This window comes from Panthera onca, chromosome A3, assembly GCF_046562875.1.
Source record: "Panthera onca isolate mPanOnc1 chromosome A3, mPanOnc1 haplotype 2, whole genome shotgun sequence".
NCBI lineage: Eukaryota > Metazoa > Chordata > Mammalia > Carnivora > Felidae > Panthera > Panthera onca.
Genome location: NC_138341.1, coordinates 21,886,848 through 21,906,084, shown reverse-complemented (window position 1 = coordinate 21,906,084; position 19,237 = coordinate 21,886,848). Strand labels below are relative to the sequence as shown.

At 50.0% G+C, this 19,237-nt stretch overlaps 3 protein-coding genes across 8 annotated transcripts; 2 read left to right on the top strand and 1 right to left on the bottom strand.

Annotated features, from left to right (window-relative positions):
• The first annotated feature begins 232 nt into the window (after positions 1-232).
• On the top strand, positions 233-3,884 carry ZNF513 (zinc finger protein 513). Of its 2 annotated transcripts, none has more exons than XM_078444851.2 (4): positions 233-360; positions 892-1,053; positions 2,031-2,618; positions 2,714-3,884. In XM_078444851.2, the coding sequence occupies exons 2-4, from the start codon at positions 1,029-1,031 to the stop codon at positions 3,538-3,540; spliced, it is 1,440 nt and encodes a 479-aa protein (XP_078300977.2). In that variant the 5' UTR covers positions 233-360; positions 892-1,028; the 3' UTR covers positions 3,541-3,884. The 2 variants fall into 2 exon arrangements, with proteins under 2 accessions (XP_078300977.2, XP_060507139.3); XM_060651156.3 differs by lacking the exon at positions 233-360 and adding an exon at positions 382-649.
• Positions 3,885-3,990: 106 nt separating this feature from the next.
• SNX17 (sorting nexin 17) lies at positions 3,991-9,688 on the bottom strand. Its single transcript, XM_060651233.3, has 15 exons — positions 9,491-9,688; positions 8,948-9,022; positions 7,826-7,943; positions 7,237-7,301; positions 6,848-6,958; positions 6,646-6,736; positions 6,397-6,484; positions 6,087-6,156; positions 5,711-5,803; positions 5,412-5,615; positions 5,164-5,289; positions 4,923-5,000; positions 4,713-4,787; positions 4,580-4,621; positions 3,991-4,486 (listed from the first exon to the last, which is right to left on the bottom strand). Exons 1-15 carry the CDS (start codon positions 9,551-9,553, stop codon positions 4,373-4,375), a joined length of 1,413 nt encoding a protein of 470 aa, XP_060507216.1. The 5' UTR covers positions 9,554-9,688; the 3' UTR covers positions 3,991-4,372.
• Positions 9,689-9,846: 158 nt separating this feature from the next.
• Positions 9,847-15,400, top strand: EIF2B4 (eukaryotic translation initiation factor 2B subunit delta). Of its 5 annotated transcripts, none has more exons than XM_060651196.3 (13): positions 9,847-9,976; positions 10,358-10,401; positions 10,723-10,858; positions 11,058-11,261; positions 11,536-11,618; positions 11,785-11,876; positions 12,112-12,226; positions 12,433-12,509; positions 13,662-13,764; positions 14,006-14,133; positions 14,272-14,449; positions 14,855-15,035; positions 15,157-15,400. In XM_060651196.3, the coding sequence occupies exons 1-13, from the start codon at positions 9,946-9,948 to the stop codon at positions 15,354-15,356; spliced, it is 1,572 nt and encodes a 523-aa protein (XP_060507179.1). In that variant the 5' UTR covers positions 9,847-9,945; the 3' UTR covers positions 15,357-15,400. The 5 variants fall into 5 exon arrangements, with proteins under 5 accessions (XP_060507179.1, XP_060507170.1, XP_060507153.1 ...); XM_060651187.3 differs by having other exon boundaries at positions 11,055-11,261; XM_060651170.3 differs by lacking the exon at positions 9,847-9,976 and having other exon boundaries at positions 10,040-10,401; positions 11,055-11,261.
• Positions 15,401-19,237: the final 3,837 nt, after the last annotated feature.

The window sequence follows — 19,237 nt, the reverse complement described above, 5'->3', positions numbered from 1 at the left end:
TCGTCCGTCCCAAGAATATGGGGCAGAGGGGGCCCAGGTATTGCAACTCCCTGAGCTGCTGGCAGGCTGGCGTAGCGTCATGGCTCATCCTCACCCCCTCCTGGTATCAGGAATAGTTTACTAGCTACTGCAGGGGGTGGTTAGGATAAGCCAGGCGGCAACTAAGGCTGAAAGCAAGGCCGAGGCTTCTCCTGCCCTCCTCACCGGCCTGCTTTCTATCTGATCTGTGATTGGCTCGGCCGCTTTCTTTCGTCACAATCACTTCCTGGTCACGCTGTGGACGTTTTCGCCGCTTCTGCTTTCCACGGACTACGCGTCCCGTGTGACTCTGCGGCAGCGGAAGCGGAAGCGAGGACGGAGGTACCAGCTGGTCTCCGTAGGGGGGGGGGTAGGGGGCTCCATGAATGGACGCGGCGGCGGCGGCGGGAGCGGCCTGAGCTGGGCGCCGGGGCCAGGGCCGGGGGCTGCCCGGGGCCCGCGCCGCTGCATGGGGGCGGCCCGCGGGCCCTGAAAGGAAGGGCGGGCGGGCCGGACTGGGAGGGGCGGGGCCGGGCGGCCGCAGGCCGGAGGCGCGTCGGGCTGGAGCCGGTCACGATGCCCCGAAGGAAGCAGAGCCACCCGCAGCCCGTGAAATGCGAGGGGGTCAAAGGTCAGGGGTCAGGGGCCGCAAGGGGGGGAGGAACGGGGGTGGGGTCAGTGGAGTGGGTTCAGGTCGGGGTAGAGGGGGACTCCTGAGGGATGGGGTGGGCGATCTGGACTCCTAGCTTCTACTAAGAGAACCCGAGAGGGTCTGAGAGTACGGGAAGTACGGGCTGCCAGGGCTAGCTCCCGGGGTGCGGATGATGGGCACGGTTCCTGAGGGAGAATCTACAAGCCCCCTCCCCTCTTCAGTGGATACCGAAGACTCCCTCGACGAAGGACCCGGGGCCCTGGTATTGGAGAGTGACTTGCTACTAGGCCAGGATCTGGAGTTTGAGGAGGAAGAGGAAGAGGAAGAGGAGGAAGGTGACGGCAACAGCGACCAGCTCATGGGCTTCGAGAGAGACTCTGAAGGTGGGTTTGAGGGACTTGATTAAAGATTAGTGACCGCTGGAACCTCGGCCCTTCAGGATCCAGGTTAGGATTTAGTGCCAGTGAGCTAAACTCGAAACAGTGCCACAACCCAGGGATGATTTAGTTTAGATTTGAGCTGGATTTCATTTGCCCAGTTGTTCGATGAGCTCCATCACTTTGTTGAGGTGAAGTTTTGGGGCCTGGTCCAAAGGCGGCATGAATAGCACAGTGGATGACAGAGCAACTGGTTAAAGTTAATGCCCTTTTAATAACCTTGTCCTTCTGCCTAGCACATTCCTTATGTGAAGTTCACTTGAAAAGGTTCAGCAAAACAACTTATTTCAAATTAAGTTATGTCTAATCTAACTCCTTTCACCTGCAGCATAAACCTTTTGTATTGAGGTTTTGGTCTCTATCCTCAAGTATTCTTGCATATTCCTTTCCCCTGTGATGTTAACATCACTCCACCCTAATTTGCTGCACCACTTACCCACTTAATGCTACCTATACTAAGGATGTTTCTGAACGTCATTAAGGGGAATCCATGTAAAAAATAATCCATCCTTTAGGGACATTACTTTGTTTTCACTTCTCTCCAGATTTTGCTTCACTCTTTTTATTTTATAATCAGCTCTGTACTAAAAAGGACCTTACTAAAACAGAGCTTAGAATAAGATGTCAGGCCTCTGCCTTGTGTACTTTTACTTTTTTTTTTTATCCCAAGAATCACCTAATTACATTCTTCATTTCAGTCTGTGGTCCACTGTGAGCCTTTGATCCTTTTCCATGCAGTGGAATTAGGTACAGCTGTCATCACTAGGTTAGTCCAGGCTCAGAAGCAGATCATTCATATTGAATTTTCAGGATCACTGAAGTGAAGAGTGGGGCCAAACAAGTGGGGAGACACTAGTGAGAAAGCAAGTTTGGAGCCTGATTGTACTCCATGTTGATGTTTCTTCTCATGTTTGTCTTACCAGGAGACTCTCTGGGGGCCAGGCCTGGGCTTCCCTATGGGCTGAGCGATGACGAGTCTGGGGGCGGCCGGCCACTAAGTGCTGAGAGTGAAGTTGAGGAGCCAGCCAGGGGTCCAGGGGAGGCCAGGGGTGAGAGGCCAGGCCCAGCCTGCCAGCTGTGTGGGGGGCCGACAGGTGAGGGGCCGTGTTGTGGGGCAGGAGGGCCGGGTGGGGGGCCCCCGCTGCCCCCACGGCTATTATACTCATGCCGCCTCTGCGCCTTCGTGTCCCACTACTCGAGCCACCTGAAGCGGCACATGCAGACACACAGCGGGGAGAAGCCGTTCCGCTGTGGCCGCTGCCCCTACGCCTCAGCCCAGCTCGTCAACCTGACGCGACATACCCGCACCCACACTGGCGAGAAGCCCTACCGCTGTCCCCACTGCCCCTTTGCCTGCAGCAGCCTGGGCAACCTGAGGCGGCATCAGCGCACCCACGCGGGGCCCCCCACTCCTCCCTGCCCGACCTGTGGCTTCCGCTGCTGTGCTCCACGTCCAACCCGGCCTCCCAGTCCCACAGAGCAGGAGGGGGCAGTGCCCCGGCGACCTGAAGGTAAAAAGCCAGAGACCAAAAGAACCTGGGACATGGGTGGGTGGCTTTGGGGATACTTGGTTGGATTCATAGACCAGGCCTCATTGTCCCCACAGATGCTCTGCTGCTTCCAGATTTGAGCCTCCATGTGCCACCAGGTGGTGCCAGTTTCCTGCCAGACTGTGGGCAGCTGCGGGGTGAAGGAGAGGGTCTTTGTGGGACTGGATCAGAACCACTGCCAGAGCTGCTGTTCCCTTGGACCTGCCGGAACTGTGGACGAGAGCTGGAGGAGGGGGAGGGTGGTCGGCTGGGAGCTGCCATGTGTGGGCGCTGCATGCGAGGAGAGGCTGGAGGGGGTGCCAGTGGGGGGCCCCAGGGCCCCAGTGACAAAGGCTTTGCCTGTAGCCTCTGCCCCTTTGCCACTCATTATCCCAACCACCTGGCCCGGCATATGAAGACGCACAGTGGCGAGAAGCCCTTTCGTTGTGCCCGCTGTCCCTATGCCTCTGCTCATCTGGATAATCTGAAACGGCACCAGCGCGTCCACACAGGAGAGAAGCCCTACAAGTGCCCCCTCTGCCCTTATGCCTGTGGCAACCTGGCCAACCTCAAGCGTCACGGTCGCATCCACTCTGGGGACAAACCTTTTCGGTGTAGCCTTTGCAACTACAGCTGCAATCAGAGCATGAACCTCAAACGCCACATGCTGCGGCACACAGGCGAGAAGCCCTTCCGCTGTGCCACCTGCGCCTACACCACAGGCCACTGGGACAACTATAAACGCCACCAGAAGGTGCATGGCCATGGTGGGGCAGGAGGGCCTGGCCTCTCTGCCTCTGAGGGCTGGGTCCCACCGCACAGCCCCTCCTCTGTGTTGAGCCCTCGGGGTCCGACAGCTTTGAGTGCCGCTGGTAGCCGGGCTCTCCATACAGACTCACCCTGAACCAGGTCCTTCTCCCTCAGGGCCCTACGGATTAGCCCTGACTGTCCTGTACGTTTTATACAGATGGACCAGAAGCCACCTTCTACTTCCTCCCCCGCTGGCCAGGGGCTCCACAGACTAACCTAGGCGCTATATGGACCAGCCCAAACCCTGTGGGCGGGGGGCCCATATGGACCAGGGGGCCTTGCCTTGACTGATGCACTTCATGAGCTCAGTGAGAAGGGCCCTGTATTCACCTCCACTGCTCCCAGGGGCAGTAGAGGAACTGGCTGGGGGACTGCCCAGCCTCCCACCTGTTTATTTAACTTATTTCAGTGCTTTATAATAAAGGAAACACTAACAAAGCCATGTCTATGCTGAGTTGGCAGTGGCAAGCACAGCTCCGCCTCACCCTTAGCACAGCAGTCTGTGCTGTGATGGGGGAGCAGGGGCAGTGAAGGGAAACAGAGGTAGGCAGCAATCAGGCTGAGTTTAATGATGGGGAGCTGGGCCAGATGATACACAGACCTCTGCCCATCCCCTTGGCCCATGGCCCCGAGAAGCCAGAAGCAGCCCCAGGGGAAGATGTAGTTCTTCCCCAAGGCAGGTAGCCATGGTCCCTTGGACTTTGTGCAAAATACTAAATGCTAATTTGGCATTAAGGGCCGGCTTTGAAAAGAGAGAACAATCCTTTGTGCAGCCAGCCCGGGGAGTGGAAAGGAAGGTGGGTTAGGAAGCCCCTGGCCGAGAGAAGGGAAGGAAGGAAGAGACCCCCTGGCTTGGGGGATACAGGCACAGGGCAAGTTTCTGAACATTCCTCCGGGGCAGAGGGCAGACATCTGAGCACTGGAGATCACAGATCCTCATCTCCAATGCCCTCGAAGGCAAAATTGCCGTGGACATCACTGGCACTGGCATCTGTGCTGGGACTGCCAATCCCCCGCAAGCTCACGGCACTCAGCTTGCTCTGTAACAAAGGCAGGGTTGGCGTCAGAGGGCTCAAGCCTCCCTGAGGTTCCCCTACCAACACCAACCTCACCAACCCTCATGGGAAACTCACTGAGAGTTTGACCATGGACTCCCGGCTGGCATCGGGTGACTCCTGGGGAAGAGGAGGCAGAGGTGTCAGAGAGCTCACTGGGGAGGTATGGCAAGGCTAGGAGGTGGGGTACTGATCAGAAAGTGATACTTACAAGCAGGGGTGGAGACTTCACTGCTTGCTGGCTGTCTGAGCGTCTCAGGGTGCCCCCTACTCGCCGACGCAGCATCTGGGGATGGAGACATGAAGCGCTGATAAGGGCAGAATCCCTTCGGAATCCCCATCACTTCCCCTCCCTCCCACCTAGGACAAAAGGCAGGGAGAGCACAACCACTCAGCTGCTTGGTCCACACCTCTCGCTTACCTTCCTGATGCTGCCACCAGATTTCTTCACCATCAGTTCATCTACCATAGACTGCAAGCAGATACTCATCATGATAGCCTGAGGGCAAGAAGAGAGCTCAGCCTGACTAGAGTGGTCATCCTGAGCCCAGCACCCCTAAGACAAGGGCTCCCACTCACATGGAGTCCTGGAAGCCCTAGACTTGGGTATTTAAGAGAGCGGTGCAATGGGCTCCAGAGGAGGCATGAGGGTGGGCTCACACCTGGGGGCTGGTGATGGTGACCCACTGTAGCCGGTCCTTGCTCATGAGGTATTCAAAAGCCAGTTCCAGGCGCACCTCACCCCGGCCCCGGCCTGGGCTGCTTGTGCCTCCACTGGGCAGTGGCACCTGGGAGAGAAAGGGGAGTTAGGCTGAGATCATTCTGACCAGTCTGCCTCCATCCTTGACCCACCCATTCCTGAAGCTCAAGGCTTGCCAGAGCACCATCTCAAAGGCCTACCCCAACTCACAGAGGAGGTGACCCGCCAGCACCGCATGCGGGTGACCCGGAAGGAGCCTTCTCGGAGTTGCTGGCCAGGCAGGCGGAGCTGGAGGCTAAGCTCACTGTTGCCTGCACTCACTACCACGGGACAGTCCTTCTCTGGGAAGTCAGCCACACAGGCATCGAAGCGCAAGTAGCCATAGTGCCGCAGCGTCTGAGCCAGCCGCAGGAACTGAAACCCAGTCACCACAGGGGGCAGGTCAGGAAGGGAAGTGGGGTGAGTCAGAAAACAACCCCCCTTGAAATAAAACAGGGAAGCAGGCTTACCTCCTTCTTGGAGACCTTCTCTTGCAGAGATTTGAGCTGCCGGTGCTGCTCCTTGGTGACCAGAATCCACCCACGCTCAATGTCTGATACCGTCTATAGTAGAGACAAGGGGTGGAGGGGTTTGGGGCTCCCAATCAGAGGTCCAAGGAAAGTGTCCAATTACTTCTGTCCATCCTGACCCTTAGCAGTGACCTCTTTGCAGTGAGTCCTTGACTATATCAGCTTACAAAATAAGGAGACTAGATTGTGCCAGGTGCCCTGATAGTATTCTAGGAACTTCCCTGTGAACTGGGAGTAAAGACACGGAGTTTGCTTGGCAGAGTGAGACACCAGTATTCATTTCGGGGGAAGGGTTCTGAGGCAGCTCCAAGCTCACCTGAGCATAAAGCAGGTTCAGGCCAACCCGGTTCTCCATGACATCGTCGTCATAGGCAGAGTCCCAGTAACTGTGAGGCCAAGGGGTGGAAAGGGGATAATGGGGCTAAGCTGGGGTAAGGCAAGAGAGGTAGAATAGAAAACAGGAGCAATCTGGAATTTGTGGGCAAATGGTGGTACTGTGGGAGGAAGCTAGGAAGGCCTGGTAGAAAACACCCAATGCTACTCCCTTGTCCAGGTTATTCTATCTCAGTACACGGCCCAGTGATCTAATCCAGCACCCTTCCCGCTCCTCCAAACCCAGCCCTGACCTCTTCCTTAGCACAATCTTATACTCTTGACTCCGAAGACTGGTGACAGATACATAAGGCAGCTCAAACTCTTGCAACTTCCGTACGACTGTGCGTTTAAAAAAAAAAAAAAAAAGGAAAATGCCATGAGACTCAAGGGGAGAAAAGCCAAGAGAGAAACCGTAAGGAAATGTTACATTCTGGGAGGAATTAGGGGGGCAAATTCACTACTAGATGCACAGGGAGGCAGTCAAGTCCACAGAAACTCACAAGAAAAGGTTCCATCCTCTTTCTCTCGAACTAGAAAGAGACTGAAGTATCCGACCAAGTCATCTGGAAGATCCAGCTTTGCAGCCACAGCCTTGGGAGAGGGAAGGAAGTACAGCTCATCATACTGGCTGGTTCCAATCACCCCGAAACCTGGGACCCTGAGGTGCCAGGAAGGAGGGGCAGTGCAGCACAAGTGCCTCACCTCTAGGACATCTTCAGTCTGATCTGAAGTTAGCACATTGACGAGAACTTTCTGTCCGTTGCTGAGCAGCACTTCCAAGGAAACTTCCTCTGTGGGGACCTGCTGTGTCTCCTGGTCGTGAATATACATGAGAATGGAGGCACTGCCTTGTTAATACCTGCCCAGTGTCTAGCTCTGACCCATCCTAAACTCTCTATTTCTAGATCCTTCTAGCATCTTTATTCTCAGCTGCTTAACTACAGGCTGAGTTTCCTTGATTTCATTAGTACAGTAGAACTCCTACCTCATAAAAAAGGGTGCCTGGATGACTCTTGTAGCCACTGCCTTAAAATGACATGGCCCTACAGAAAAGTCCTTCCCTTAAATCTTGGTGGCACCCAGAGCCTCACCTGTTGTGCCCGACGCAGAAAGCTATTGAAGGTCTCACTGCTCCCAAGCAGCGGGTCTTGCCGAACTGTGGGGACAAGAAGACGATGTTGCAGTAACTTTGGGCTCCCTCTTGACTCCCCCCAGTTCTTTTTTTGGTAGGTTTCCCCCCCTACCCCATTTCCTGGGCTGGTGATGGCCTGTCACATCCCCCAGCTGGCCTCACCTCACTCACTGTTTGCATAAATTCTTCACCTGCCCCACCCTTGGCTGCCATCTAGTTGAGTCCAGTCTATAGAACTAGGGAAATAACAATGATGTTAATCTAAAGCGCGTCAGATACAAATTAAGCTCTCCCCACCAATCTGAACTGCTTTAAGACTATTTAACATTATGTTAGTATTTCCAAACTGTATTAGTATATTGACCAAATTGCTTTGTTAATACCTACAACATCCTTGTATGCTATTTACTTTTCTTAATTAAATAACAGATGAAACAAAAGGCTCCCCAGATCCAGAAAGTAATTCAGGACAGTCTACAGAACCAGCTGTTTTGAGTCTCTTCCCATAGTTCTCAACTGTTAGCTTAAAGTTCCCTCCAACCACTCACCGGCTTGCATGTACTTCTCTAACTGCTCTCTCCTCTGTTCTACCTCAGCAGGTGTCAGAGAGAAAAGCTTCTTTGGGGGAAATGCAGGAAGAACATTGGCCCCATACTCCTTCCGAAGCTATTTGGAGAAAGAGATACAACCCTTCACATAAACACAGCAAATGAGAAGAGGTAATCCACACTCACAATGTTCTCTTGGGCTCCCTTCCCTTAGTCCCTGCTCCCCCATTTAGCTTGGTCATCCAGGAAATAATTCCTGTGGTGAAGGTAGCATACCAACAGAGCTGTGTTCCTCTGTTCTAAATATAAGTTGTGTCCTATCTTACTATGTACAAGTCAGCCCCTCACAGTGTGGGTGCGGTTTGTATAGGTCTGGGGCCTGGGGAGCCCCCTAATTATTTAGCAAGACTGTTCATTGAACCCTCACAAGAAGCAAAGGGCTTTATAAGGAAAATTTATGTGCCTGGTTAAATATAGCCAAATATGTACACAAAATGTCTTAGAACTTAAAGGGACTTTGCAGAGCAACAAATCCATTTTTCAGTCTTAGAAACTAAGGCCCAAAGAAATTAGGTAACTTATTCAGGGTTGCACAGTTAGTTATCAGTGGAATCAGGACTCTGTACTGAGTTGAAAAGAGCTTGCAATCTGGTGAGGAGAACATAGAAACATTGCGTCACAGATACATAAGGATAACTGAACAGCTAGGCCCACTGAAAGTTGTTAAAGAGCACAGAAGGTATTGGTGAATGGTTTGTATGAGCAGGGAAAAGAATTTCAAGTTGCAGCTCAGATGACGGAAAGAATGTGCTTCAGCAGCAGAGGGGGGAGGTCGGTTTTTCCATGCACAGGCAAAGGCTGAAGTAAGACAGGGCACAAGGAAGCAAAAAGGCGGATGTGAGTATAAGGAGGAGCAGTTAGAGTAACAGACAGTAAGCTTCTTAGGGAGTTCCCAGGAAATGTCAATCGATAAGATGAAACACCAGATCCTCCCCAGTGGCAGTAGTTAAAGGGGAACTACACGGCCTAGAGGAAGCGACGAGGGGGGAAAAAGGGAGACACTGATGCCCAGTTGTAGGAAAGGGCTTGAAAGCTGCCTCAAGGCAGGGGTGCTGGTCCCACCTGCTCGTGCAGCCCCAGAAGCTGGCTATAGCGCACCCGGCAATGAAGGACTCCATTCACGTGGATATTATAGGCCTGAGAACACAAAAGCAGGCAAGCATTTTAGGGTCGCAGTCTGGGCGACCCCCTTGAAAACCCTGGCCAGAAGTTGCCTGGCATAACTCCGCCTGAGTAACGCACCGAGATCTTCCGAGGGCTTATTCGTCTGTTCTCCCCAGGGCCAGGTCCTAAAGCAGAAGGACCAGCCCGAGGGCAACTGGGGCGCTGGTGCCGCAGTCTCCCTCCCCAAGAGGCCAGTGACGCCCACCAGAGCAGTCGCGGCCCAGCCAGGGGGGAGGCGACGCAGGCGAACAAAAGACCTGAAGGAGCTGGGGCGACCTCTGGACGAATCTGAGACGGGATATAAGCTCCCAGCGAGGCCGTCAGGAGTCGGCTGCCTGGGAACAGGCCCCAAGGGTGGCGGCCAGGCCTCAGAGGCCGCTCGGAGAGGGCTCCGGCCCGTTATCCCCGCCCCTGCCCGGCCCGGCTCCGGCCGCTCCTCACCACGTAGGCGGAGCCGCCGCTGTCCCCGCTGCGGGACTCGGTTTCAGGAATGGAAAAGTGCATGTTCCCTGCGGCAGGGCCCAGCCGGGCTCCGGACTGACAGGGCTGCAGCGGCTTTACACGCTCGCCTCCGCCGCTCAGCGCGTCCCCGCTGTCTCACTCGCCATTTTGGGGGGGGGGTGGGTGCTGGGATCGGAGGTGGAAGGGTGATGGGACGTCCGCTCTAGGGCGCGGCACCCCCGGCATGCTGGGAACTGTAGTCTAAAGAGCAAGAGCCGACTGCCAGGACTGGGCGCCCCGAGGTGAGAGGGCCCTCATCGGTGCCCGTAGCCCGGGGCGGAGCTCCAGTGCACGTTGGAGATTGTAGTCCGCTGGGAGCTGCGCGCCACGGGCGTCGGCCCAGGTGGCGCTGTAGGCCTGGGGACCGCGGCGGGCGGAGCCTAGAACGGAGGGTGATGGCTGCCGTGGCTGTGGCTGTTCGCGAGGGTGAGTGAAGGGCGGGGGCGCACTAACAGGTACGCGAGTCTCCGGGCGCTGGACGCCCGCGACTGAGCCCTGAGTCCCACTGGGTCCAGTCGTTCCGTTCCGGCGCCTCTCCGGACCCTGGTGCGCGCTGCCTGGGGCGCATTCCCGCGCCGCGCACCGGCTGGCTCTGGCGAGAAGGGTAGGGGCCCCTCCCGGCTGCCTCCCCCGCCTTCCTTTTGATCCTGCCGCGCACTGCGTCCCCACGCGGATCCCTGGCTAGCCTCCCGCTTGGCGGCGGAGCCTTGCTCATGCCGACCCAGCAGCCAGCCGCGCCGAGTACGGGTCCCCCCAAACCCTCCCGGACCCTCTCTGGCTCACTTTGTGACCTGTTTTCTGATGCAGACTCGGGGTCTAGGATGAAGGCGGAGCTTTCTACTCGGCCTGGGGTAAGTGAGAGTGCCCTTCCAAAACCCCTGTCAAGCGCTACGCAGCAGGCTGTGTCAGCTTCATTTTAACCCAGCTTCCGTCCCCGTTTCACTCTATTTCTCGGGAAAGCCAGATTTTACAGAATTCTTCGACCCCTAACAGTATGAGACTGTGATCCTGAAGGAGAAGCTTCGATCCCTATGGGATGAAAGCTTGTAACAGCTAGCTGGTTAGAGTTAGGATTAGGGGCTTTACTTTATGGGAATCTTGGAAGACTCCAGTAGTGTTTTTTCATCTTTGGAATTGTTGGGGAAGAGTAATATTCTATGTCTGTGTCTCAGGCAGGGGGAAGGGAGATGACCCAAGAAGAGAAGTTGCAGCTTCGGAAGGAAAAGAAACAGCAGAAGAAGAAACGGAAGGAGGAAAAGGCGGCAGAACCAGAAACTGGCTCTGCTGTACCTGCAGCCCAGTGTCAAGGTGCCGAAGCTTGTTTAAAGGGCTGGGGTGTGGAACTGGTAGAGGGATGTGTGGGAGACAAGAGGGGGAGATAAGACAAAGTTGGTTTGAGCAAGTGAAAAGCGAAAAAGTTTAGATAAACAGGAGCTTTGACTGGGTGGGGCATAGATAGATACTACCTGTCTGGGGCTTGGGCACCTCTTCATTCTATCTTTAGTAGGTCCGACCAAAGAACCGGCAGGACCTGGCAGTCAGCAGGCCACTGCTGGGGGGAAAGTTCCAACTGGTCGAAGTAAAGCCGAACTTCGTGCTGAACGGCGGGCTAAGCAGGAGGCGGATCGGGCCCTGAAACAGGCAAGGAAAGGCGAACAAGGAGGGCCACCTCCCGGGGCCTGCCCCAGTACAGCTGGAGAAACCCTCTCAGGTACCTTCCCTTCATTTCAAGACCTTTGTTGATGCGAATTCTTATGTTAGCTCAGGCTTCCCCATGGTAAGACAGCTCTCCTCTCCCATTCTTTGCCTTGGGGCCAAGAGCTCAAAAATTTCCTCTCAACCTCATCCTGTCTCTATTTCTTCTATCCTTTTGTCCCATTTTTTCCCCTCCCCCTGTCCAGTTTTTCTTGATGTGCCTCATACCTTAAAAGCAGATTTCTCGTTACCATGTACAGCATCTTGAAGACATAATCCTTATCTTTTAGGAGTGAAGCGTCTCCCTGAGCACACTCAGGTTGATGACCTCACACTTCTGAGAAGGCTTGCTAAAAAACCAGAGCAACAACAGGTAGGAAGTGGTCTCGGTGTGTGGCCAGGAATTGCCTAAGGAAGATGGGAAAGAGGGGGAAAAGGTCCTCAGGTGGAAGTGAGACCCTGGGGAAGAATGGATATTTGGGTCAAGGTAGCCTCACTGTTTACTTTTTTCCACTGTCCTGTTCCCCTATTTTGTCAAGGTTCCTACACGAAATGATTATGGATCCAAAGTTAGTCTCTTCTCTCACCTACCCCAGTATAGCAGACAGAATTCTTTGACTCAGTATATGAGGTAAGATCCTGTGAAATTGTCACAACTTTTAAGTTCTAGGAATTTTGGTAACTTAGGATTGAAAGTGACTGAAACTTTGAGATGGGGTCTGTGGGAGGAAGCGTGCACACAAGGCAAAATTCTCGAGGAAATGGGGATGTCTATGCTAGTGAAGGAAGTTCCTTTTTATCAGGGGCAGGTGGGCAGTAGGTGCTCAGGCTCCCTTGCAAAGTGTGTGACACCGCCATCCCATCAGCATCCCATCCTCTGTGATCCACCCAGCCATGGTGCGACTCGGCCTGCAGTACTCCCAGGGCCTGGTCAGTGGCTCCAATGCCCGGTGTATTGCCCTGCTTCGTGCCTTGCAGCAGGTATGTTGTCCTGTCCCCTCTAGGACCCAATCCCACCTTCCCCAACACTGTGTTCGCTTCTGTCACCCAAAGTAATCTCTGGGGGACAGAGGGGATGACTGCATCCTCAGAACACTTTCCCCAGTGAAGCTTGCCCTCCCCTCCTGCCCCTCCTTCAGAGACCTTTATTAGAGGACATTTTGCCGATCACCCTGTGTACCCTGTAGGTGATTCAGGATTATACAACACCTCCCAATGAAGAACTCTCAAGGGACCTAGTGAATAAGCTAAAGCCCTACTTCAGGTAAGGAGGACCACTACAAGCCCACTCCCATGTCACCAAGTCCTCTTCTTGTACCTTTTCTCTTGCTCTTTTACGTCGTTTCATTTTTCTGTCCAACCTTTATTTTGTAAAGTAAATTGCAAAGGAAATGTTATAAACCAAATAAATTGTGGGATTTTGACATAAGATCTCTGTTAACATACAGAAGAAAAAACATACTACATAAAGTGACACTTTGGTCTCTGAACTATTGTAGTCTAATGTTCTGAGTATTTTGTCAAAGCTGTATATCGTAAATAGTAACCACAGATCTGAGATGTTTTAGGTCAATTCTTATTTCTGACACTGTGCCCATAGTCTCCTAAGCATATATAATTGTAATAAGTGAGTCATGTGTCCCGATATTATTATTTTTCACCCAAAAGCCTCTTGACAAGCCCTTTTCTTTTATTGCTTTATATCTTCTCTTGTTCTCTTTTTTTTTCTTTCTATAATTTATTTTTTTATAATTTACATCCAAATTAGTTAGCACATGGTGCAAGGAGTAGATTCCTTAAGCCCCTTACCCATTTAGCCCACTTCCCCCACACACACAACCCCTCCAGCAACCTTCTGTTTGTTCTCTGTATCTAAGTGTCTCTTATGATAATTTTGTTCCCCTTCCTGTTTTTATATTATTTTTTGCTTCCCTTCCCTTGTGTTCATCTGTTTTGTATGTTAAAAGTCCTCATATGAGGGAAGTGATATGATATTTGTCTTACTCTGACTGATTTTGCTTAGCATAATACTCTCTAGTTCCATCCACGTCATTGGAAATGGCAAGGTTTCATTCTTTTTGATTGCCCAGTAATACTCCATTGAATTTATGTAACACATCTTCTTTATCCATTCATCCTACCAGTGGACATGTGGGCTTTTTGGCTATTGTGGATAGTGCTGCTATAAACATTGGGGAGCATGTATCCCTTCCAAACAACATACCTGTATCCCTTGGATAAATACCTAGTAGTGCAATTACTGGGTTGTAGGGCAGTTCTATTTTTAATTTTTTGAGGAACCTCCACACTGTTTTCTAGAGTAGCTGCCCCAGTTTGCATTCCTATCTCTGTCTTCTTTTTAAACGTGAATGTAAGGTGTAAAAAGTCACATAAACGTGAGGTATTGTCTTTGTAGCTTCCTGACTCAGTGCCGTCCCCTGTCAGCAAGCATGTACAACGCCATCAAGTTCCTGAACAAGGAGATCACGGGTGTGAGCAGCTCTAAGCGGGAAGAGGAGGTGATGAATATGAGGAATGAGCAAGGCATGCACCTGAGGGTCCAGCTGAGAAAGACATTCAGGACTCCCAGGAGGAACAGTGCTGTCATTCTGCCCTGGTCAAGGGTTAAGGAAGTGGTTGGGTTGTCTGACTTGGGCTCCCTTGGAACCCATCATTATACACATATTCAAGCATCTAGCACAATGATCAGAGGAAGAAATATGTCCATTTCTTGTTCCCTAAACATCTTAATCCATTTAGGCCAAGTCAGAACTTCAAGCAGCCATTGACCGGTATGTGCAAGAGAAGATTGTGCTTGCAGCTCAGGCAATTTCCCGCTTTGCTTATGAGAAGATCAATACCGGAGATGTGATCCTTGTGTATGGATGGTATGGTCCAGACCCTATGACTGAGAAAATTGGGGAGTGAAACAATCTGAACAAGGGAGTGCCCCTTTGCCCTTTAGGAATGAGGTGGTTGGTTGTTAGTGAAATCTGTAACTGAATCCTCCTCTCCATTCACTCCAGCTCATCTCTGGTATCACGAATTCTTCAGGAGGCTTGGGCTAGGGGCCGGCGGTTTCGGGTGGTAGTGGTGGACAGCCGGCCACGGCTGGAGGGAAGGCACACACTACGTTCTCTGGTCCGTGCTGGGGTCCCTGCCTCCTACCTGCTGATTCCTGCAGCCTCCTATGTGCTCCCAGAGGTGAGGGCAGATGAAAGGGACTCCAAAGTTGGAGGTAAAAGGGTGTAGTTGTATAGACATAATCCCATCTTCCCAAGGTGACAATTATTTAAAAATACTAGCCCTGTTTTATAGCTCTGTTTATATTTAATAGGAAAAACACCTACAGCATGTTAATAGTATAGCTGTTGTAAGAACATTATATTAAACTAGCAGCCACCAAGAAGAATCAGGACAAAAGTAACTTTGGAGTTTCGTTTTCCTGTGGGAGGTGCATGCCTCAATGGTCAGATGTTTTCCAAGAAGAAACATTACTAAGTTTTGTTACTGACTTAATATTGCTGTCCTGGGCAGGAGTGGGGAACCTTTTTCCGCATTAATCGCTTACCACATTTTCTCCCCCTCTCCACTGTTCAAAACAAATAGGTTTCTAAGGTGCTATTGGGAGCTCATGCACTCCTGGCCAATGGGTCCGTGATGTCACGGGTAGGGACAGCCCAGCTGGCCCTGGTGGCACGAGCCCATAATGTGCCAGTGCTGGTCTGCTGTGAAACATACAAGTTCTGTGAGCGTGTGCAGACTGATGCCTTTGTCTCTAATGAGCTAGGTAAGGAGCCCAGGAGGGCAGGAGAGAAGATTCTAGAGATTTGAGACTTGGGAGGGAGAGGGAGGGTTGAACTATGATTTGTTCTCTAAAAGGACATAAATAGATACATCTCCCATTGCAGATGACCCTGACGATCTACTGTGTGAGCGAGGAGAACGTGTGGCCCTGGCTAACTGGCAGAACCACCCGTCCCTACGGTTGTTGAATCTAGTCTATGATGTGACCCCCCCGGAACTGGTGGATCTGGTGATCACGGAGCTGGGAATGATTCCTTGCAGTTCTGTACCTGTTGTTCTACGAGTCAAGAGTAGCGACCAGTGAGTGGGGGAACACAGGGTCAATAAATGACACGCTCCCTACATTCAGCAACTTTGCTGCCTTTGTATCTATTTTAGTATCGTCATCACTTAGGTTAGAAGTCCAGACTCTCCAACCCCTCTTTTATTTTCTTTTATTTATTTATTTTGAGAGAGAAAGAGCATGTGTGTGAGTGGGGGAGGGGCAGAGAGAGAGGGGGACAGAATCCCAGGCAGGCTCCATGCTGTCAGTGCAGAGCCTGACGCAGGGCTCAATCCCTTGAACCTTGAGATCATGATTTGAGCCAAAATCAAGAGTTGGACACTTAACCAACTGAACCACGCAGGCGCCGCTGTAACCCCCCTTACGACCTGTACCAATCTCAGACCTTTATGAACCTCTTCAGTAACTAGTTCCAGGTCAGTAGTTTGGGGCCAAAGTGAAGGTCAGTATGGACACCAAAACCGATCCAAGTCATCAACCATTTATCAAGCATGTACATGCCAGACACTGAACCAGATATGAGGAGGAATATAGAGACAAATTAGAGAGTTATCTTTAGTGTTTTAGTATATTTTAAATAATTACATATTAAGTATTTCATATTCTCAGCATTGAGTACTTGTTCTGTGTCAGAAACTGCTCTAATCCTTTATGATCCATTTAGGAAGGTTAAGATAGCTCTATGAAGAGAAATTTTACAGGTGAGAAAACTGAGACACAGAGAGGTTACCTGCCTAGGCAATATAGCTAAGGCACAGAGAGGCTAAGTTACTGTCCAGAGTAACACAAAAGCAGCTTGTGATTTCAGGCATTCTGGATGGAGAGACTGTGCCCCTAACTGTTATGCTGTCTGCCATTGAGGGGCACTCATCGTGGTGGAGGCAGACAGACAATATCTGCAGTATGACAGAAATTCTACTAGTTGCATGAACAGAGTTTCTAGGAGGCAACCATGGATGACACCCAGAGACCTAATAAGGTTGAAGACTTCACAGGGAGCGTCTGACCTGTGAGGGTAGGGAGTTTCCCAGTTGGAAAACAATGGGAAGGCAGATCAGCAAAGGGAATAGCTTGAACACAAACACAGAATAGGCTTTAAAATGCGTGGCCAAGGGGTGCCAGGGTGGCTCAGTGGGTTGGGCTTCTGACTTGCGCTCAGGTCATGATCTCCTGGCTTGTGAGTTTGAGCCCCGCGTCAGGCTCTGTGCTGACAGCTCGGAGCCTGGAGTCTGCTTCAGATTCTGTGTCTCCCTCTCTCTCTGCCCCTCCCCTGCTTGCACTCTGTCTCTCTGTCTCCCAAGAAATAAATACTAAAAAAAAAAAAAATTTAAATGCGTGGCCAATTCCAATGTGTCAGGTGGTGTGGTGAGGCTAGACCTGAGGTTTATGTGGAGAGTGAATGAGAAAGCTGCAAAGGAGGTTGGGTTAGGGCCAGATTGTGAGCCTAACCATTGTGGTTAGCCTAAAAAAATGGAGAGTCACCCATTTTGTGTGTACATGTGTATTATTGAGAAATTTCAAATAGCTCCGCAATAGAGTAAACCATACTAAGAATCCCCGTCCCAGATACAATCACCAAGATTTGCCACATTTGCTTTCTTTTTCCTTTTTTATCCTTGCTGAAGTTCCTTTACAGTAAATCCCAGATATTGTATCTGGGATTCACTCCTACAAACCTCAGTATGTGTCTCTAAAAAAAATATGGAAGTTTACTATGGTATTGTTACACTTACTAAATTCTTTAGTATTGTCCAGTCTATAATCAGATTTCCTTGATTGTCTCAAAAACTGGATTTTTTACAGTTGGTTTGTTTGAATCAGGATCCAAACAAATCTACACATTACATTTGGTTATTATGTCTTCAATTTCTTGTAATCAAAAGCAGTCTCTTCAACCTCCCTTCTTAGGACATTGACTTGTTCAGATATCAGATCATCTTATAAAATATTCCCTACTCTGGATTTGACTATTGGTTTCCATGTGGTGTCATTTAATTCATTCCTCTAACCCCTCAATTTCCATTCAACTTTTTGGGCAAGAATACTTAAGTGGTTCTGTGTTTCATACTGCCTCACATCAGGAGGCAAATAGCTGTTCCATGTTCAGTGATGAGTAGGTCAAGTTTTAGTCTTTTTTTTTTTTTCCTTTAAGTTTATTTTGTGAGAGAGAGAGTGGGGGTGGGGGGGAGGGGGGACAGAGGGGAACAGAGGATCCCAAGCGGTCTCTGCACTGACAACAAGAGAGTCTGATGTGGGGCTTGAACTCATGAACCATGAGATCCTGACCTGAGCCAAAGTTGGACGCTTAACTGAGACGCCCCAGTTTTAAAGTTTTAAATATTAAAATTTCTCAAGTTTTCACTTAGTGGTTTTATCTACTGGTGGTTATTGCCTGAATTATTTCATTAGGGGCTGCAAAATGACTTTCCCCCCTAATTCTATCCTTCTTTCTATATTTCCTAGCTGGTAATCTAAAAAGAATTCCTTCTCAGTAGTTATCCTGAATTATAGTTCTTCTTGGAAAGACAAGATAAATGTTTCTTTCCTTTTATTTGCTTGTTTCAAAAAATTGATCACTATTTCCAGTGGCATACAATGAGTAGTTTTTGGTTAGTTGGCTTTCTCTCCCTCTCCCTCCCTCTCCCTTTTTTAAAGGATTATTAACTCGTGGGTTTTTTTATTTATTGAGCATCTTAATCATTAAAATTAAGCAGAAGATCCACAGGGTCAACTCTATACTTTAGAAAGGTAACTGATAAGAGATTAGAGGCAGAGGAACAGATCAGTTGAAAGATGGCCTGTCAGTCAAAATTACAAATGCACCTAAACTTTTGGTCCAGCAACTCTGCCTTTAGGAATTTATGCTACCTACCCATATAGTTGCTCATGTTTGAAGTAACAAGGTTATTTATAGCAGCATTGACTAGAAACCACCTAAATATCCAATAATATTAGCAAGTTGACCTTTGAGCAACACAGTTTTGAACTGTGTGGGTCCACTTATATATGGATTTTCTTCATTACAGTACAGAACTATAAAAGTATTTTCTCATGATTTTCTTAACATTTTCCTTTTTCTAGCTTACTTTACTGTAATACAGTATATAATACATATTAACATATAAAATACACGTTACTTGATGGTGTATGGACAGTAGGCTATTTAGTAGTTAAGTTTTGGGGGGAGAAAAAGTTAACATGTAGATTTTCCACTACTACACTGGTGTTGGCACCCCTAACCCCTGTATTCAAGGTCAGTGATATACTACATTCATATCATTACTAAGCAGTCATGATAAAGAATGAGAAAGGTTTTATGTACAGAAATGAAACAATCTCCAAAGTATACTGAGTTAAGAGAAGCCAAATACAGGACAGTGTGTAATTGCTGTTTGAACTAAAAGGGGAAAGATATATATGCATTTGCATATGTGCATGAATATATAAAATATTTTGAATCTGTAACAAGGAACTGCTTGTGTGGATGTAGAGACAGGTGGAGGCCTTCACTTTACACCCTATGTATCCTTTGAATTTTGAGCCATGCGAATATCTTACTCCAAAAATGAATACAACTAATATAAAAGATTTTGCAGTAAAGTCAAACATAGCCTAACTGAGGCAACAGGAGTGGAGAGACATTTGTTGATTACAGAAGTGTTTAAAGCTGAGAGCTGTCCATCCGACAAGCATTTCAGATGTAATTTACTCGGGGAACTGTAGCCTTGGCTGCACCCAATTTTGCGTTCTCACAAAGTTAGTCCTAAGCCACAGAGCAGCCTTACTTTGCCTTTAGGATGCTAAGAGGGTTGGGATAGGAGTCCCTGTACTCCTGCTTTTAAATCTTAGCTAGCTCCTCCCACGTTTTTCTTAAATGTTTTGTGTAACCAAGGGAATGTAAT

What these genes read in the sequence shown, in the direction of transcription:
- EIF2B4 (XM_060651170.3), top strand. Translation starts at nt 10,264, where the DNA reads ATGCCGACCCAGCAGCCAGCCGCGCCGAGTACGGGTCCCCCCAAACCC. An exon ending in AGCTGGAGAAACCCTCTCAG is followed by an intron (nt 11,262 to 11,535) that starts GTACCTTCCCTT and finishes CTTATCTTTTAG; the next exon opens with GAGTGAAGCGTCTCCCTGAG. An exon ending in AAGCTAAAGCCCTACTTCAG is followed by an intron (nt 12,510 to 13,661) that starts GTAAGGAGGACC and finishes TTGTCTTTGTAG; the next exon opens with CTTCCTGACTCAGTGCCGTC.
- SNX17 (XM_060651233.3), bottom strand. Translation starts at nt 9,553, where the DNA reads ATGCACTTTTCCATTCCTGAAACCGAGTCCCGCAGCGGGGACAGCGGC. An exon ending in GCGGCGGCTCCGCCTACGTG is followed by an intron (nt 9,023 to 9,490) that starts GTGAGGAGCGGC and finishes TTGTGTTCTCAG; the next exon opens with GCCTATAATATCCACGTGAA. An exon ending in TTCTGCGTCGGGCACAACAG is followed by an intron (nt 6,959 to 7,236) that starts GTGAGGCTCTGG and finishes ATTCACGACCAG; the next exon opens with GAGACACAGCAGGTCCCCAC.
- ZNF513 (XM_060651156.3), top strand. Translation starts at nt 595, where the DNA reads ATGCCCCGAAGGAAGCAGAGCCACCCGCAGCCCGTGAAATGCGAGGGG. An exon ending in GAAATGCGAGGGGGTCAAAG is followed by an intron (nt 650 to 891) that starts GTCAGGGGTCAG and finishes TCCCCTCTTCAG; the next exon opens with TGGATACCGAAGACTCCCTC. An exon ending in CTTCGAGAGAGACTCTGAAG is followed by an intron (nt 1,054 to 2,030) that starts GTGGGTTTGAGG and finishes TTGTCTTACCAG; the next exon opens with GAGACTCTCTGGGGGCCAGG.